Here is a 20,230-nt window from a genome sequence, read left to right on the forward strand (position 1 = left end):
TCTTTTCGCTGTCTTTCCGTATCTTTCATGCTTTGAGAATGGTAATCCTTCCTCACTTTTCTAGTAAAAAAAGTCTGACATAGTTATTAATATTGTAATACATTTGTGTAGGTAATTACAAGAAGATAACTGGTTTAAAAAACCAGTACCCTCACCTGAAAGTCTCCATTGCTATTGGTGGCTGGAATGAAGGCTCCGCAAATTATTCCCACATGGCATCTACTCCAACAACTAGACAACAATTTATAAGAAGTGTTGTAAATTTCTTAAGGTAAGATTATTAGATTGCTTAAATAGACTGAATAAACATAGATGAGTAAATTAAGGTAGTTGTTATGTTCTCATATCTAGCTGAATATGGTCAGGAAATTTATCTTCTGATTTACTGTTACACAACAAAAGCAATCGGACATAAAAGCAACCATTTACTAAGAAGATTGCAGTAAATATAAATTAGCCTATAGGAAATTTGATTACTGCATGTTTTTTTGGGGGGTGGCGGGGGAGGGCGGGGGGGGGGGGGGGGGGGAGCGGGCAGAGTGATCCCACCTGGGGTTTCATCTTGGTGGTAAGGAAACTTTTATCAGAAGAAAATACAGTTGTGGGAATGCAGTTCCTTGTTACCAGACAGTGTGCCACTGATTTGGGTTAAATTTTTTGTTTCTGCTCTGTGGTTCATAGATGTAACAGATGATAATGATCCATTCATCAGATGGGGATATAAAGGTCAGCAGTGGCCTTGATGTTATTGGGAGAAGTAAGCTATATACCAGCAATGGACTTCTCTCTCTCTTTCATTTCCTAATAACAAACCAAGTGAGGTGGCGCAGTGGTTAGCACACTGCACTTGCATTCAGGAGGACAAAAATTCAAACCCGCATCCAGACATCCTGATTTAAGATTTCCACGCTTTCCCTAAACTGCTTCAGGCAAATGCCGGGACAGTTCCTTCGAAAGGGCACAGTCGACTCCCTTCCCCGTCCTTACCTAATTCAACGGGACCGATGATCTCGCTGTTTGGTAACAATGTAAACACAAAAATGTACTGCACAAGCACTCTTCATTGAAATGTCACTGATATGTAGTTGACATCTCATAAACAAGTATTAGAATCTCGGTGAGAGGACAATGTAGAATGTTCCACGTTGTCCCCATCAATAAGCACGACTCATTAAGCCATTCATCTCTCTTCGGTGAAGGCATATATGGCAGGAAAACTAATAAGGTGTAAATTTTAAAAACCCTAAGCATTTTCGGGTGAAGTACCATTTCTCATAGAAGATGAACTAAGAAAGAAGATGAAGATGTATTAAGAAAGTAGGTGAAGATGAAATAAGTAAGGAAACAGATGAGGATGAAGTATGAAAGTAGAGGGAGATGAAGTAGGAAAGTAGAGGGACATATCCTCATACTGAGGAGTGGTCAAAGACACTTTTAAAAGAATAACTTTGTTAACAAAATGAAACTCAATTATAATATCCTTACACGAATATCTACACAACACTCAACGTAAATATCTCTCCTGTGACATTGTGTCTGAAGTGCCTACACAATAAACCTCAGTCGTCGTAGGTGGCAGTTTGAAGACCCGGGACATTACTGGGCTGGTACTCCTGGTGTGAAACAGGATGAATTAGACGAAGTGTCCCGGTGTGGAATGCTGTTACAAAACTACTGGTGTTGCTAACTGGTAGCACTGCACTGAACTGCTGATGTGGCCAAACAGAACTTCTAGTGTTGCCAACTTGAGGTGTAGGGTGCACAGTCTGGTGGTGGCCTAAATAGTCAGACGTGGAATAGCAAAATAGTACCCTCCCAACAGCACTCTCTGCTGCACCAGGCACATAGCCTGTCGGCAAGGTTGGTGCCCCTAAACACTGTGGAGATGTCATTTAACTCCGTGTAGAACAGCCTGTGCCGTATGAGAAAAATATCTCTGTTTTACAGAAAGCCATTTACGCACATCCTCCTGTTGGGATGGCTGCTGCACAGCCTGTCTGGTGTATGGAGGAAACAACGACTGAATGGATACGTTATCCTTCTCCCGTTAGAAAGAGATGGTACTGCCATCTCAAAGACATACGGTTCTCGTGGGGCAAGCCCATCCACCACTAGCTCTAACAGTCCAAGGAACTGGAATGAGCAACAATACAGTCAGCAAAGAAAAAATGTGCCCAGGAACTGACCAAGAAAATACAATAACAGAACCTTGCATTCTAGGTACACTGAACGTAACAAACACACTACGCATATATAAGAAGTACACAACCACTAATTAAGAATGCAAGCGAGAACTAACAAGATTCCTGACCGTGGGGTGTAGAACCAGTGACTTTTGATACACAAGAATAGTACAGAAACTTTACAAAATGTCAATGCTGCATACATGAAAATACCGAAATGAATCACTAATTAACACAAGAAACGATCCCAACAAAACAAGAACGCCTTCTCCACATAGGGGAACAGCGATGGGCCTCCACCGCAGCCAGTGACGGGGAAGGACTGGACGCTGACAGGTCTTCCGAGAAGGCACAACACAGGGCTTGGCAGAACACACGATGGCACCAGTGGTGTCGGTGTGAATGGGGAATGCGGTGGTTGGGCTAGCAACACCAGGGCAGCTGGGATGACACCAGCAAATGAGAAACTTGCACCGTACAATACTGAAAACAACTTAGACCAGCCATGTGAACGGAAAATCACACTAGTACACACTTTAACAAACTGCCTGAACTGTGCAGAGAAAACGCAAACTACTAAGAAACTTGCTGCATAAATTTAAAACCACACCCAGGTGGGAGAGTTGTGAATGCAAAGAACACTACCCTCTGACTGCTGGAACAGAACAAGCAGGAAAACATTGCCCCAGCAAAAGTAACTAACACATGAAAACAAAGCCTGCAGCAGCAGACAACAACTCTGAAACCAGACAGAAATAACACTGAAACATGAAACATTTGAAGACAATGTCAGCAAGCATTTTCACATTATTGCCATTTAAGTATGGGAGACAAGAGGAGGAAAGACAATAACAACAACGTACTTTAACACATGTAAAACTGCACAAAACCTTCTTCCTCATTGTCCATTGTCCATTCACAATCCGAAGATGGTGGCGAGTGTAAAAGTAAATCGTGCTTCTCCGCGGAAAAAAGTAAATTTCGGTGTTAAAAAGAAGACGTGTGTAAATTGTAAGGACGAAATTTCAAGGCTTAATGAACGTTTTTCCAGTTTACAATTTATAATCGGTGCTTTAAAAACGGACATGAAGTAACTTCAATCCCGAATTGTGAGGCGCTGATGAACAAAGAAGATTCGTCATCAGGAAACAAGTGGGAAATGGAATAAAACTGTTCCCAGGAAGTGCAATCTCAAAATAACACTAACACTTACGTGTGTAAAAACAGTGAAACCTTAGTGCTTAAAAACAGTCAATAACAAGTGCATAAAAACCTTATTGTGCACACTGCTGAAGATTCATTGAAAACATCAGTCGGAGCCGAAAAGTTTGGATTTGAATCGCAAAAAGTAAACAGACCGTAGCTAACTGTAACTTTCGTGTGTAAAAACAGTGAAACTTTAGTGCTTAAAAAAAGACAACCATAAGTGCATAAAAACTTTATTGTGCACACTGCTGAAGATTCTTTGAACACGCCAGTCGGAGCCGAAAAGTTTGGAAATGAATCGCATAAAGTAAACAGACCGTAGCTAACTGTAACTTTCGTGTGTAAAAACAGTGAAACTTTAGTGCTTAAAAAAAGACAATCATAAGTGCATAAAAACTTTTTTGTGCACACTGCTGACGATTCTTTGAACACGCCAGTCGGAGCCGAAAAGTTTGGAAATGAATCGCATAAAGTAAACAGACCGTTGCTAATTGATTCCCCGAGTGCGAAAATTGGAAAACGCGAGAAGATCTGTGTATTAGGGGATAATCACGCCGATAGGTTCTAGGCGCTACAGTCTGGAACCGCGCGACCGCTACGGTCGCAGGTTCGAATCCTGCCTCGGGCATGGATGTGTGTGATGTCCTCAGGTTAGTTAGGTTTAAGTAGTTCTAAGTTCTAGGGGACTGATGACGTCAGAAGTTAAGTCCCATAGTGCTCTGAGCCATTTGAACCGTAGTCACGCCCGGGGAATTTCCGCAGTGTTAACGAAAAAATACAACTTCATGGCATCTGGATTCGTGAAGCCTGGAGTCTCATTACGAGAACTAACAACCCTAACAAAGTCTAATGAAGTAACTAGCTTCACTAAGGATGATTTTGTTGTTTTACTCGGAGGAGCTAATGAAGTTTATAGAAATGAATCATACAAGGCTATCACAGAACTGAGAAATTGTCTAAATAATTTAACTCATACAAATGTTCTCTTTGTCAATGTGCCACAGCGTCATGACTTAATCGAGTTGGTCATGCGTAAACCGCGAAATTAGTGTCGCTAACAAGAGTTTCGCGGAAATATGTACTCATTTCCTGAATGTTGATGTTATAGACACAAACATTTTAGAGCGCAGGTTCTATACAGCTCACGGCCTTCATTTAAACGCATCAGGAAGAGAGGTTCTTGCTGATAAAATATTTACTAGTATCTCGCCTGACAATAAAGAAACCGAGACAAGTAGGAACCTAAGGCAAATTAAAAACCGTTTTTGGCGAGCAGCAAACAGCAAAGCCCCCCAATCAGTTCGAAATTACGAAGTAGTTTAAACCCAGTAGGCTAGAAACAAACAATCAAATCGTAAAACAGCCTCAAATTACGAAATGGTTCAAGTCGAAAAGGACAGTGGTGAATGAAGCAGAAATTTTGCGAGCTCCAAAATAACTTCACCACTTGATCGTCACCAAGAAGTAGAAGCCATACTCAACAAACGCGCCAAGAATTTTTTAGGCATAACGTCACCTGCAGAATAAAAAGAAGCCACCACCACTAACGACAACATCAGTTAAAGCAACAGCCCCACGTCCAGCAGAAACAGTGACAGTAAAAAACAGCAAAAACAGTCAGTGTACGAGAAAGCATGTCACCAACAGCAGCGGTCACGGAACGGTAGCAGTGTTGACTGCCTGAGAAGAGGTACAGCTGCTTCACTTAGTGATGATTTTTTATGGTAAAGATTGTGACAAATCTGCCCGAAAAATTGCAGATAAGCGTCAAAAATCAGGTATTAACAAAATAACAAATACTTGCAAAACTTTCAAGATAATGAGTCGAAACATTCAGTGCCTCAATAATAAAGTGTTAGAATTAGAAGTCGTCATAAACAACTTTGTAGATATCTCTTGTAGCTATTAGTCTATCAGAACATTGGTGCACAGTCAGTGAATTAAGTCTTATAAATATAAGCAATTTTGAATTAGCATCTCATTACTGCCGCAGTGTTTGTAAAAATGGTGGACTATGCATATATACTAGGGCTGGGGTGCATAAAGTTACATCTGAAACATACCATCTAAATATCGAGAAACATTTTGAATCATGGTCCATAGAGCTAAAATCTGAGGAGAAGCATAAAAATCTAATTGTCATATCAATATACAGGTCACCATTAGGTGACAAAAACATATTTTTTTAAAAAAATTGTAAGCATTGCTAAACATTTTGTATAACAATGAAGTGAACTTATTACTATGTAGGTATTCTAACATCAACCAGTTAATTGAAAATGAACAAAAAAAAAGCTTTTGAGTATCCTACACAGCTTTCACACGAAACCGCTCTTCACAGACCCCACTAGAATAACAGAGTCATCTTCGTCCCTAGTAGATAACATCTTTAGAAATATCGAAAATGATGTTACTGAGGCACAAAACGTAAACTTAGGTCTTTCAGACCACAACACACTACTAACATGCATAGGTTCTTCTGTACCTGAGGTGGTTAAGTACAAGTGGGAATATAAAAGGCACTTCTACCCAGAAAAGGTTAATATTTTTATCCAATTGTTAGCAAAAGAAACCTGTGGAGATGTGTTCTCCAAATCATCAACTGATGAATCATTCAATGCATTTTCTAATACTTTCATGTCCATATTTGAGATGTGTTTTCCAAAAAAACTGACAAGAATTAATGTCATGCCAAGAAACAGCAGCCAATGGATAACACCAGCTATCAGAGTATCCAGTCAAAAGATAAAACTTCTCTATCAACAAAGAAAACACAACCAAGATTTTCACTTTACAGAATATGTTAAGACATATAAGAAAATTTATAAGAAAGTAATTAAAACAGCCAAGACAGTGCACAATGATAAAGTGATCATAGGGACAGCAAACAACTCGAAAGCAAGATGGTGGTGAAAAAAGATTCACGAAAATCGAATTCCACGAAAAACGTAAAAAAGAATGAGCCTTTATGTACTCAGTGCAAAAAAAGTATCGTGGTTCGACCTGGGAAATGTTACTGCTGCGAAGTTAAAGCAAAAAACGCAAACGAAATCATTACAAGATCAAAATCTAGTGAAAAAACCGTGGCAAATGCAAATTCAGTGACATCGATATGCAAACATTGCGATGATTTTCGTCTCATTTTAACTGCAAATAACAGTGAAATCAGTGAACTTAAAAGGACTGTAGCCTTATTGCAGAAACTGCTGCAACATCTTGGCTGTAAAACTCAACAAACAGAGCATTGTCTGAACCTGGAAGAAATATCGGCTACCAGTGATGTAATCAAAGGAAAACGACTGTGGGAGCCAGCACAAAACTTGGAAATAATAAAGTAAGTGCATCAAATAGTTATAATGACAAACGTGATTCCACAATGTCATTCAGAAACACGAGTCCAGATAATAACTACAAACAACAACAGCCGTGCACTGTAAATTTTTCGCGCGTGTCGCATCCTAAACAAAGAAATGTGAATAAAAATCAGTCGACTGGCCTCAAGTGTGCAAAAAAGAACAGAAAGTGATAATTTTTGCCGATAATCATGGACGTCAGATAGCAGAAAAAGTAACAGATACACAAACTAACGCAAGTGTCCAAGCCTTTGTCAAACCAGGAGCAGGCATTGTAGAAGTGACAAAAACAGTGGCAAAATCATGTGAAAACCTTAACCCAAAGGACTGTGTCGTAATTTGTGCAGGTGCAAAAGATGTCGCCAGAGATAAAGGCAGTGAACTCATCACTTTTCTTGAAAGTGTGCTACTCAAATTAGGCAAAACAAATGTAGCTGTTGTAAATCAACCACACAGGTACGACCTACCTCCTTGGTCATGTGTTAATAAATTAATAGAAAGAGTAAAAAAAGAGATAGATGCTGTATGCAAAAAGTTTCTGTATGTGAACTTAGTAAATGTAAGCACATTAGACAGGTCCATGCACACTGGCCATGGCCTACATTTAAATCACAGTGGGAAACAATTTTTGGTTGAAGAAATCTGTCGTCTAGCAAATTTGTGTTACAATAGGCATAATATAGAAGCAGTCCAAAGTACTTTGGACAAATGGGTCACAAATAAAGATGCGATGTCTTATAAAAAGGGCGAAAGACATTTTTTAGGGAAGTAGACTGTATAACAAAAAAATATGATGCAGAATTAAACTGCAAATACACACTCAAGATTGTACACCAGAATGGACAGTCATTAACAAACAAAGTTGATGAAATAAATATACTCCTCAATAGTGAATGTAAAGATGTTTCAGTGTTATGTTTTGGTGAGCATTGGTTACAAAATGAGTATTTTCAGTACTTAAAAATATTGCATTTTAACCTTGCAAACTGCTTTTGTAGAATGGAATCAAAACATGGGGAACTTGTATATATGTAAAAGAAAATGCAGATTATAAGAGTATAGCATCTGTTTGCAAACTTGGTTGTGAAAGAGACTTTGAAATCGCTGTTGTTGAGTTAATGTGTGAAAAAACTATTATTTTATGTGTGTATAGATCTCCTGTTAGCAACATAAGTGTTTTTTTTTCTTTTGTCAAAAAATTGGACGTTGCTTTAGGCAAACTTAAGACAACTGGGAAAACAGTGGTACTATGTGGTGATTTTAATATTGACTTTCTGAGCCATAGCCCTCACAGGGAAACGTTTTTAAATATTATAAAAGCCTACAATCTTTGTCTGACTGTTAGCTCTCCAAAACATGTAACAAAACTAGTGTCACTCTCCTTGATCAGGTATGTGTAAAGATGGACAAGTGTACATCAGAAGACCACCTTTTGCAACTACTGACCATACCTGTAAATCACATTTCGACCAATATAGAACATGTTATCTGTAAAAGGATTTATAGTTGGAAAAATATTGAATACTTCCAATACCTAATCAGCGAACAATCTCATAGAGAAGTATATGATACCTCTATTACCAACAAAAAGATGGAAATGTTTTTTAGCATTTTCAAGCATAACTTTGACATAGCTTTTCCACAAAGGAAAGTGATTTCCAGAAGTACAGATAGATTCAAAAACTGGCTTACATCAGGCATTAGATTATCTTGTAAAAGGAAGTGGGAACTTTTTCTGCTGTCGAAAACTCGCAGCAGTCCACAATTTATTAATTATTTTAAAAAAAATACAAGCTAGTTTTGAAACATGTCATAAAAGAGGCAAAAATTAAGGAAAATGACAAATATATTATGAAGTCATGCAATAAAACTAAGTCCATGTGGAAAGCTGTGCAGGATCCTATGGGGAAGAAGACAACTCACAAAAATATTGTGATATCACACGATGGCAAAAATGTCACTGACTCTAGGGCAGTTGCAAACAGTTTCAATTCTTATTATGCAACTGTTGCTGGAAAATTAGTGAAGGAAAAATTTGGAAATCCACCTAATACAACATGGAAAGAACTTTCATCTATTGAAATAAATAATATATCCATGTTCCTCAGTCCAGTAAGCCCAACAGAATTATTAAGGCTTTCGTGGCCACTTGTTGACAAACTGCCTATTGGCTTCTGTCTCGGGTTCTTCGGCCGACGTTCATCTAATGATTTTTCTGACGTTTCGCCAGCACGAGTGGCTGGCATTGTCAAAGCTTCACCCTCCATTGCCGGTGGTGAACTGGAGGCGAGCTCGCGGCCGCAGACTATATGTACCTGGCGCGCCAACGTCCGAGGGCTTCTCCGCGGTCATTTCCGGTGCGGTTCTCCTCTTGCTACCTGCGACGGTCGTTCGCTGCAGTACGGGAAGCCAGGATCCGTTTACCTTAAGGCTTTCCTCTTTCTTGTTGAAACTGTTCGCGTGTTTTTGGATTTCTACAGCTTCTCTGAACAAGCGCGTGTGATAGTGCTTCTGGCTGTTGATCATGATATCTTGCTAGACAAACTAGAAGCTATAGGTGTATGAGGAGTTGCACTAAAATGGTTTCAGTCATATCTCCACAACAGAAAAAAACAGGCAGTAGAAATTACCTCAGCAAGCAATAAAAACCAAAGCATTGTGTACAGATCGGACACGCAGACTGTACCAATCAGAGTACCTCAGGGCAGCATTCTAGGACCTCTCTTATTTCTTATGTATATATTAATGATATCAAGATCCCAATTAGTGGTACACACATACCTTTGTTTGCTGATGACACAAATATTGTTGTAACAGACATAAATTGGGCATTTGCAACATCTGCAACCAGGGTTTTCGAATACATACAAAACTGGTTTGAACAGAACAGGCTAACCTTAAATATTTCAAAAAATAATTATATACATTACAGGAAAACAAAGTCTCATCATGATGTGAACCTCAAAATTGAAAATAAACAAACTGAAAGGGTAGCTGCCACAAAATATCGTTGGTGTGCAAATTGATGAAAATTTAGACTGGAAAGCCCACATTCTCTACCTCATTAACAAGTTAAGCTCTGCTTGTTTTGCATGACGCACAATTAGTACTGAATGTAGTAAAGAGTGCAGCAGAGAACTGTCTGCTTTGCTTACATCCATTCTGCTATCACCTATGTCCTAACCCTCTGGGGTTATAATAAGGCAAACATGAAAACCATCTTCACTTTACAAAAACGTGCTGTTAGAATATTTTCAAACAGTGAAAGGCTAACACCTTCTAAACAGCTATGACAACACCTAAATATCCTACCCTTACCATGCCTCTATATAAAAAAGTGTTAATATAAAGATGTACATTGATGATTACAAAACCAACTCAGGTCTTCACTCGTTCAATCCAAGACTGTGCATCAAAGTTGTATTGCATAGAAATATTGTGGTGGGTACAATGAGCCGTTGTATTATGTAGGAAACTGTACACCCTTATCTTATTTTTGTTATACTATGTTCTTTGATGAAATCCATGCAATGTACATTGTCACTGGATGAATAAACTACTACTACTAATACTAATACTACTATGCTCACGCTGAGGAGAAACTGAAGACACTTTTAAGAGAATAACTTTACTAACAAAATTAAATTCAGTTATAATATACAACAGAAATACCTCTCCTGTAATGTTGTCTACTATGTGCCTACACAATGAACCCCAGATTCATTGTAGGTGGCAGTATGAAGACCTGGGACATTACTGGGGTGGTACTGCCAGCATGTGATGGCTGACATACTGTTGGTGAAGACCTGAATCAACTGGGCTGGGTTTGCCAGTGTGGAGTGCTGAGACAAAACTGCTGGTACTACCAACTGCTAGTACTGGACTGAACTGCTGGGGCCAGTGGTAGCCTAAATAGTTGGGCATGGATGGATATCTCCATGGCACTGCAAGGGCACATGACCTGGCATAGCAAAACAGTGCCCTGCTGACAACATTCTCTGCTGTAACCTCCTGTCACCAAAGTTGGTGCTCCAGGCACTATGGAGGTGACGTGTAACTCCATGATAAACAGCCCAGGCCATACAAGGAAAATATCTCGGTTTTGATGACAACTGTTTATTCACATCCTCTTGGCAGGGTGGTTGCTTGTATGGCCTGCACGATGTGCAAAGGAAACAACTATTAGGTGGGTACACAATAGAGGGAGATGAAGTAGAAAAGTAGGAAAACAGAAGATGAAGTGGGAAAAGCAGGTAGAGAGAGGAAAAACTAATCAGAACAAGAGATCAAGGAGGGACAGCTGATAAAACATTAAAAGCATGACAAAAAATCAAATATAACAAACAAGATTTAAAAACCTTACAATTGATGTAAAAAACCTTTCAATTAAAGTAATATGAGAATTCACAGGAGGCGACAAACAATAGGGAACAGGTGGAAGGGACAGAGAGATGCAACAACCAAAATTTGGTGTGTAGCAAACTTAAAATATTCCTTATTTCTGTGCCACCATACATACAGCTAGATAAATTTATATTGACTGCTGTCGGTAACTGGAGTATTTTTCACTGTTCTGTACACTCACCTACACTGTATGGATCATCTGTAAACAAGCAGCATGTGGTTATTTAATGAGTGGGGTGGGTGGAACTAAATATTGTTAAAGAAGAACCTTTCAGATATAGATCAACAAGGTGGAAGCATCATGCCAACTGATTAGAGGTGCCTGCTAAAAACAATCCATGTTGTTTAATGTCAGGCTCAGACATAATTGTGCATTCATTTGACCAGAGTCACAGTAAGCAGTGGAGTACCTCACAATGAATAAGAAAGATCTGGATGAGCAGCTGGAAACCAAGGAAAGATCTTAAATAAGTTTGTTGTCTCAGTAAGAGAGAATGGTGAGTTTAGAAGATGACATAGCAAAAATTGTATTCACATGTGACAAGGTGACAGATACAATGAGCCAAAGGAGGATTGCTTTCTAAGGACATATAACATGAAGGAGAACAAATTGACTGACTAAGAAAAATTTAACCTCGACAAAACCAAGGGTGCTATGAGGTTTACCAGGATCTTTAAGAAGCAGGGTCACAAATTAATACATCCAGGAACATCAAATATTGGACAATGAACTTGAAACACATCAACATTTTCACAAAATGCCAAAGTTGAAAAGTGGCAAGACATGGACTGAAGAAAAGAGGGAACTCACCAGGTGAGAGATTACTGAGTGCATGTGAAAACTCAATGAAAGAAATGGTTGAAATAATGGTCAAAAGAGAAAGAAGAAGAAGAAATGTCCTGCTGCAAATCAGTTTGTGGTAAGTAATTTAATGCAAAACTACCAATTTCAAGCATGCAGCCTTGTTTCTTATAGAAACTAATAAGTGACAAATTAAAGTAAAATACTTGAAGCTAGCAACAGAGATCAAAATGTTATGTTGTTGTTGATGTTGAAGTTGATGTTGATGTGGCCTTCATTCTGAAGGCTTGTTTGATGTACAGTAGCTCTCCACAGCAGTCCACCCAGTGCAAAATTTCTTCATTTCTGTAATATTACTGAACTTAACATCTATTTGAATCTCCCTACTGTAGTCTAGCCATGTATCCCACTAAAACTTTTAGTGAAGTAGTCTCATAAATTTCTTTCCTCCCCAGTTTGATTCATTACCTCTTCATTAGTCATCCAAATAATCCTTCTAATCTTCATGTTCTTTTCTAAACTGTTTGCATCACCTATGTTTCACTTCTATAGAATGCTACATTCCACCTACTGAAAAGACCTTCCAACATGTAAATTTATATCTGATGTGAATAAATTTATCTTTTTCAGGAATGATTTTCTTTGCTAGTACCAGTCTGTATTTTATATCCTCTTTACTTTGACCATATTCAGTTATTTTTCTAGAAAAATAGTAAAACTCATCTACATCTTTTAAGTGCCTCATTTTTAATCTAATTCTCTCAGCATCACCTGATTTAATTCCACAACATTCCATTACTCTTGCTTTAGTTTTAATTATGCTCATCTTATAACCTCTTTTAAAGACGCTATCCATTCTGTTTAACTGCTCTTCTAAGTCCTTTGACATCTCTGACAGAATTAAAATGTCATTCACAAACCTCAGTGTTTTAATTTCTTCTCTCTGAACATGAATTTCCTTCCCTACTTTATCTGTGGTTTCCTTTCTCTAATTGGCACTAGGTCGTCTGTGATTTTCTGTTTCCTCCCTCTTGCCCTCGTAGGCTTTTCATCAAACTTGGAGAAGAGTATGGAACCTCCATTTGCTCATCAACAAAATTTAAAGAATCTGCTGCACAGCCATCAGTGGCCCATAGTTTATCAGTATTGAGAAACTGCTGCAAGGTATAAAACATCAAGGAAAACAGATAAGTCTTCAAAATCTGTCTGTAAGCAGTCTTGCAGTCTCCAGCCTTCTGTGAATAAGCTACTAGCATCGTGTCTACCATATTTACCCAAATGTACAAATGTAAGGTGACCTCAAATGCGAGCTCCACCCCAGAAACGCAACTTGAAGGGAAAAAATTACTTGTATTTGAAGCATAACTTAAAAATCAAAACAAATATGGCCCATCATATGACGGATAACGTATAAAGTGAACCCAACTATCAGGGATTTACTGGGAATAGTACTTATCTGTAGTAATTCACATGGAATTAAATTTACTATTGGACAATTAAAATTACTGTGACATTGCAAACACTGACAGCAGTGAGAACTCACATCTGTTGAAATATTCCCAACTTAACTAGGGCAGCTGAGACCACTAAGACTTTTACAGACTGTACCACAACTCGTGTTCCAGGAGAATGTCAGTTTTCCTGTATCACACGAATATCATCTGAAGTATTTTTTTTCCTTCAGTGAAATATAGTGTTTTCATCCAAGAAAGTTATGTTTTGACTTGACATAATCTCACACTTCATTTAAAGGAAATAAATTTTGCAGAGAGCAGTCTATTTATTCAAGACACTGATTTGTATTATCTCTGGTAGAAGTTAGACTGAGACTTTGTTAGATTACTTTTTTTTTAATATTCTAAACAACATAATTTGTTTATACAGTATCCTTTCCAGCACAAGTGGTCCATAAAAAGCATGAACTGTAAGTTATGTCATCTTTCTCCGAGAGTGTCTCCTACTTCTGTCAAACAACTTTGGGCACAGCCACCTCAAATGTACGGCTGCAGGTGGACTTTGAGTGGCAAGTCTCACTGCACCATTTTGTTAAAGCTCATTTATCTTCAAATGTTGAACCCATTTATACTCATGAATACGAAATTAAATTACAGCAGTGAAACAGCTATTATTGTTACATTGTGAATATTGACAGCATTGAGAAATGGTCAGATGTACACTGACATGTGCTGACAGCTTCCAAATGGAGGCAGAGCTGTCCTAATGTAAAACTGTAGTTACCATGCTTGCCAATGTCCATTTTGATGATGTGTATGTAAAGAGATATTTTTGCTATGAATATTTGAAAAAGTGTTGTTTATGCCAGCTTCTAGCAGCATTGTTCAGAACTTTCTGAGGCTTTGCCCATGAATCTAAGCTGCAGGCCACCACTAAAATTGGAGAAAAATGTCAGCTTGCATTTGTTAAATATGGGTTCTTGGTATGCTTATTTTTCAACACGATAATTACTCTGCCTGGAAAAAATAATTTCCAGCAATCCAGAACTGTTTTCAAAATTTTCTTCCCCCTTTACACCTGGCTCACAATATTCTGACAAGCAGGTTTTGTTGTAGAGACTTTATGCTCAAACCATTTTGTTTTAGCGTCCCTACCTCAATACACACCTGGGTTTGCAGAAGTTGCAGATAACTGGTACTGTAGATGTAGTTACAGAATTCGAGTTAGACTGCTCTGTTGCTGCATCAATCTCTTAGACTGTGTGTCAGTATCTGAAGACAAGTCTTCTACCGATAGTGGTTCCCGTAGCCACATCAATAGCTGCTTGTCTGATATAATTTCTTTCCTGTAAAATTTTAGATTTTTCACATCTGACAGAGCATGTCACATACTCGATACACACAATTGCTTCATTTAATATGTCAAATTCAAAAATGAATGCTTACTTTGCTTGTAACAAATGTAATATACACAGAACACATCCAGCAGAAAAAATTTACCCATTTGCACGTTACTGATATAAGGAAACAGACTAAAAGGAAGCAAGGCGGTGTTTCATGGATGCTCGAGAAATTATATGTAAATTAAAGGGGATCACTGCTGTCAGCTGCAGTGGGAGATCCAGCAGAATCAGTGGTGACGAGTGAAAATGTGTGCCAGCCAGTGATTCGATCCTGGGATCTCCTGTTTACTAGGCAGGTGTGTTAACCACTGCGCCATCCGGGACACGGCATTATTGCAACTGCACATACAATATCGGTATGCCTCGTGGCGGATCGACATACCCATTGAGTGCCACCTATCTACAGTCCCTGTCCACTGTACTCCCATTTGCTACTCTGAGGTGCCCACAGGAGGCCAGCCATATTTGTGTATCCACACTGAAGAGGGTGGATCCATTGCCCAGCTAGGCATATCAGTTATATGGATGCATGGTGTCTGTTCATTTGGAGATGTTCAAAAGAACAGACACCATGGATTCATATAAATGCCCAAGAAATTGTTACACAATAACTCCTGTGTTGGAAAAAATCTGACATTGTGCACTGCTTCAAACAAACCCACTACTAGCAATATTTAATTGGAGTTTGATTGACATATGCATATGTTTCACATATATGTGTCACAGAAAGCAGTGCAGGATACACCCTTTGACATCTTAAAAGCATGTTGAAATAGTTCAGTAAAGTCATAAATGGTAGATTTTTTCCCTCAAATGTGAGCGATTGTGGATTCATTCTTGCTGTGTATGTAAATTTCAATGTATTAAATCATTTTGTCAGACATTTCAATAGATAATGACTTTGAAAAAAATAATTATTTAGGTATCTACGATTATTTTGATTAGATTAATTATTCATTCCATAGACCCACAAAAGAGGGGATCCTCCTGGGTGTGGAACATGTCAGATAAACACATCACAAAAATGTAATTAGAAAAACTTAAGTTTCATTAATTTTAATGATCCTCAGTCAATAAACAGTAAAATAACATGTACATGAATTAAAATTAAACTTCTAATATTTACAGGTTTAATACTTACATCTGCTTTCATTAAATCCATCATTAACACAGTAGCTAGTTACTTGGCTATTACAACCAAGTATTGTCAAAAAGTAAAGTAAATTATTCATTTCAATGATGCTCAGTTAAGAACAGTCAAATTATGTACAAGATTTAAAATTAAACTTCCACTATTTACAGACTTAAGACTTACATCTGCTTTCCATACATTCATCATTCACACAGTAGGAAGTTACTTGTCTATTACAACCAAGTATTGTCAAAAATTAAAGTATAATAAATATTCATTAAAATGGTCTACTGCACTTGTTGAGAAATTTATGGATGGAATAGAAGGAGTTGGCCACCAAAAATTCTTATAAATTATGTTTAAATTGCATCTTGTCTGAAACTAAACTCTTTAATGATTGCTGGTAACTTATTGAAAATATGCATTGCTGAATACTGGACTCCTTTCTGGGCAAGAGTAAGTGATTTTAAATCTTTATGTATATTGTTATATTCCTAGTATTGATACTGTGTACTAAGAAGTTAGTTGGAAAAAGAGGTGTATTATTTACAACAAACTTCATTAAGGAATAAATATACTGAGAAGCTGTGGTTAGTATGTCCAATTCTTTGAATAAATTTCGACATGATGTTCTTGGATTTACACTACACATTAATCTTATTATACGCTTCTGTTTGTTGAGCTACCCCAAAATATGATACTATGTGACATAATGGAGTGAAAATAAGCAAAATATGCCAGTTCTTTTGGATTTATATCTCCTATGTCTGACATCATTCACATTGCAAACACAGACTTGTTTAGGTGCTTTAGCAGTTCATTAATATGTTGCTCCCAACTGAATTTGTTATCAAGTTGTAATCCCAAGAATTTTGCTCTCTCAACTTCTCCTATTTCCATGTCGTCATATTTTATACACACACTAGAAGGAAATCTCTTGGAAGTTCTGAACTGCATATAGTGGGTCTTCTCAAAGTTTAATGACAGTGAATTGGATATGAAGCTATGAAGCACTTATTAATGTCAGTAAAAATTTGATTAGCTTACCTTTCTAAATTTATATTTGATTTACTATTTATTGCAATGTTTGTATCATCTGTTCATAGTAGAGTTAGAAATAATGATGATGAAGATAATGCAGTGAGTAGGGCTGATCATCCAAGATCAAACCAGTTTCCTAAAAGTCTCAGATTGCAACATTGCTAAATTATGCTGTTTTGTTTTATAGTCAGTTGTTCAATTACAGTGTTTGAAAACCTATTGTCCACTGAAATATGTTCATAAGTTATGTCCTTACTTGTCAGCTTTGTGTTGATATATTTTTCACAAGCTGTAGTGTCACTTTGGATGTACTGATGACTTATTTATTCAATGAATATACACCAGCATATATCTATTATAGAAATACAAATGAATTTGTTCATTATCAAAGTATTGGTTGATGTTTGTCATTGGCAGGAAATACAACTTTGATGGGTTGGACCTGGACTGGGAGTATCCAACACAAAGAGGTGGTGTCCCATCTGACAGAGAAAATTTTGTTGCTTTAGTGCGGGTAAGTCTTTTGCATGTCAGATATCTCTAAGAGAATTAATATAATTTTAAAAAAGCCAAAGTATCTCAGCTAATAGTACGCTGAAAAAACAGTTGTGATGATTGTTGGATACTGCTGAACTGAGACATTGCCAAAGTTACTGAACCTGAATGTGTATATTTTACAATTGTCCACAGTATTTGGTTGTCATGATATTGCAAAAAAATCATATGTTACTGGGCTATTATTTTGGAGTGATACCTAATCAGATCATATATGATATCTTTTGCAATAGTGAAATTTTTGTATAAGACACTTTTTCTTTTATTGAAAACTATATCATCTCAGGCAGTTCATTTCATTTAGAACATGCTTTTGACAATGACAAATAGATATGAATTGATTCTGTGATCCCTGATTGGCAGAAAAACTTAATACACACATGCTCATAAATTAAGGATAATTGCAGAATGTGGTGCCACACAATGTGGCAATACACAAAACTGGCACTAATAGAATAGGCACATAGGGAACACACATGACACACATCTGCAAGTCCACAGTATTGGTGATAAGTTGAGAAAACCATCCCAAAACACATGTGCTACAAAATGCCACTGTTTCCTGCACATTTACCCTGACATCAAAATGGGATATGATCACCATGCACATGTATACAGGCCGCACAACACGTTGGCATACTCTGGATCAAGTGGTTGAGTAGCTGCTGCGGTATAGCCTCCCATTCTTGCACCACTGCCTGTCGGAGCTCCTGACGTGTCGTAGGGGTTTGAAGATGTGCAGCAATACGTCAACCAAGAGCATACCAGACGTGCTCAATGGGGTTTAGCTCTGGAGAATAGGCAGGCTATTCTGTTCATCTGATTTCTTCTATTTCAGGGTACTCCTCCACAATGGCAGTTTGGTGAGGCCATGCATTATCATCCATCAGGAGAAAGGTGGGACCCACTGCAACCCTGAAAAGGCGGACATACTGGTGTAAAATGACGTCCCGATACACATGACCTGTTACAGTTCCTCTATCAAAGACATCCTGGGGCGTACATGCACCAATCATAATCCCACCCCACACCATCAAACCATGACCTCCATACAGGTCCCTTTCAAGGACGTTAAGTGGTTGGTATCTGGTTCCTGGTTCATACCAGATGAAAACCTGGCGAGAATCACTGTTCAGACTATACCTGGACTCGTCCGTCCAATGACCATGTATTGTGTTGTTGACACCAGGCTTTACGGGCTCTCCTGTGACCAGGAGTCAGTGGAATGCACCTTGCAGGTCCCCAGGCGAATAAATCATGTATGTTTAGTCAGCTGTAGATTGTGTGTGTGGAGACAACTGTTCCAGTGGCTGCAATAAGGTCCCAAGTAAGGCTACCTGCAGTACCCCGTGGCCGTCTGCAGGCACTGATGGTGAGATATTGGTCTTCTTGTGGTGTTGTACACTGTGGACGTCTCGTACTGTAGTGCCTTGACACGTTTCCTGTCTGCTGGAATCGTTGCCATAATCTTGAGATCACACTTTGTGACACACAGAGGGCCCATGCTATGACCTGCTGTGTTTGACCAGCCTCCAGTCACCCTAGTATTCTACCCCTCATAAGGTCATCAATATGTGTTCTTTGGGCCATTTTTAACACACAGTCACCATTAGCACGTCTGAAAAGTCTGTACACTTACTCTCTGCACCGTACTGTGACATGCACTAACACACCTCTGCATATGTGGACTGCTGCCAGCACCACAGTGCGATGACCGCAGGTCAGATGCATCGCAAGGTCATACCCCAAGGTGATTTAAACCCAAAAACCTCCCATGAGAGTGTTATTTCACCATGTATCAGAATTATCCTTAATTTCTGAGTATGAGTGTAGTTATAACTGAAAAGCCCAAAATTATGGGAGTTCTATGATATTAATTTTTTTGTTAGATGGCTTTTGGCTTGTCTTATTACAGCCTTGCAATATGAAAACTGGTTAATGAAATAAATTAATACTTAGAGTATCCACAATCCTGTGTATTTCATTTATAATTAACAAATAAATAGTTTAGATGAGAGTGAATGTTGTTGCAGACATTGTACGATAGCTGTTTTGGTTCATAACTTGACTGATGTATTTAAAGCAAAAGTATTTTATAGCTACATTTCTGGGTATATTAATATGGTACATAAAGTTGTAGGTGAAACACAAATAGTGGAAGGAGGAAATGTATCCAACAAGCATATAAACAAGAATGAATTTGATGCTAAGCTTTTAGATGACAATATAAGGAAAAGAGTGATTACTACTCATTGTATAGATGACACACTGAGTTGCAGACAGGCACAACAAAAAGACACTTACACATTAGCTTTCAGCCAAAGCTTTCCGCAGAAAAGGAAACACACACATATTCATTCCCACAAGTAAGCTCACATGACTGCCATATCTGGCAGCTTATACTGGAATGGCATGTCTGTCTTCAGATCAGAGCCAGTAAGGGCCCAGGCAACACAAGATGACACTTGGGGTGCCAAGCTGATACAGACAGCAGATGAACCACAACTTATTATTTATGTACAGTGTGTACTCCAATTAGCAGCAAAAACTGACACAGTGAAAATCTACGAGCTAGCCAGCTACACTCTTCTGGTGCTGCAGCCCAGTTGGGCCCACAATATTTATTCAAAGAATGGAAAATCAAGGACAGAATAATGACAATACTATGGGAAAGATGGATCTATTCACCTTACAGAT

The 20,230-nt window shown here is 38.2% G+C and overlaps 1 protein-coding gene across 1 annotated transcript in view; it reads left to right on the forward strand.

Moving 5' to 3' along the window:
- LOC126249050 (probable chitinase 2) overlaps nucleotides 1-20,230 on the forward strand; it is a 309,806-nt gene that overhangs the window by 166,235 nt on the left and 123,341 nt on the right. The window contains exons 3-4 of the mRNA XM_049950678.1: nucleotides 112-271; nucleotides 17,396-17,492. Of these exons, the coding sequence (XP_049806635.1) occupies nucleotides 112-271; nucleotides 17,396-17,492 (257 nt within the window). The remainder of the gene's footprint in view (nucleotides 1-111; nucleotides 272-17,395; nucleotides 17,493-20,230) is intronic.

This window comes from Schistocerca nitens, chromosome 3 (genome assembly GCF_023898315.1).
Source record: "Schistocerca nitens isolate TAMUIC-IGC-003100 chromosome 3, iqSchNite1.1, whole genome shotgun sequence".
Classification (NCBI taxonomy): domain Eukaryota; kingdom Metazoa; phylum Arthropoda; class Insecta; order Orthoptera; family Acrididae; genus Schistocerca; species Schistocerca nitens.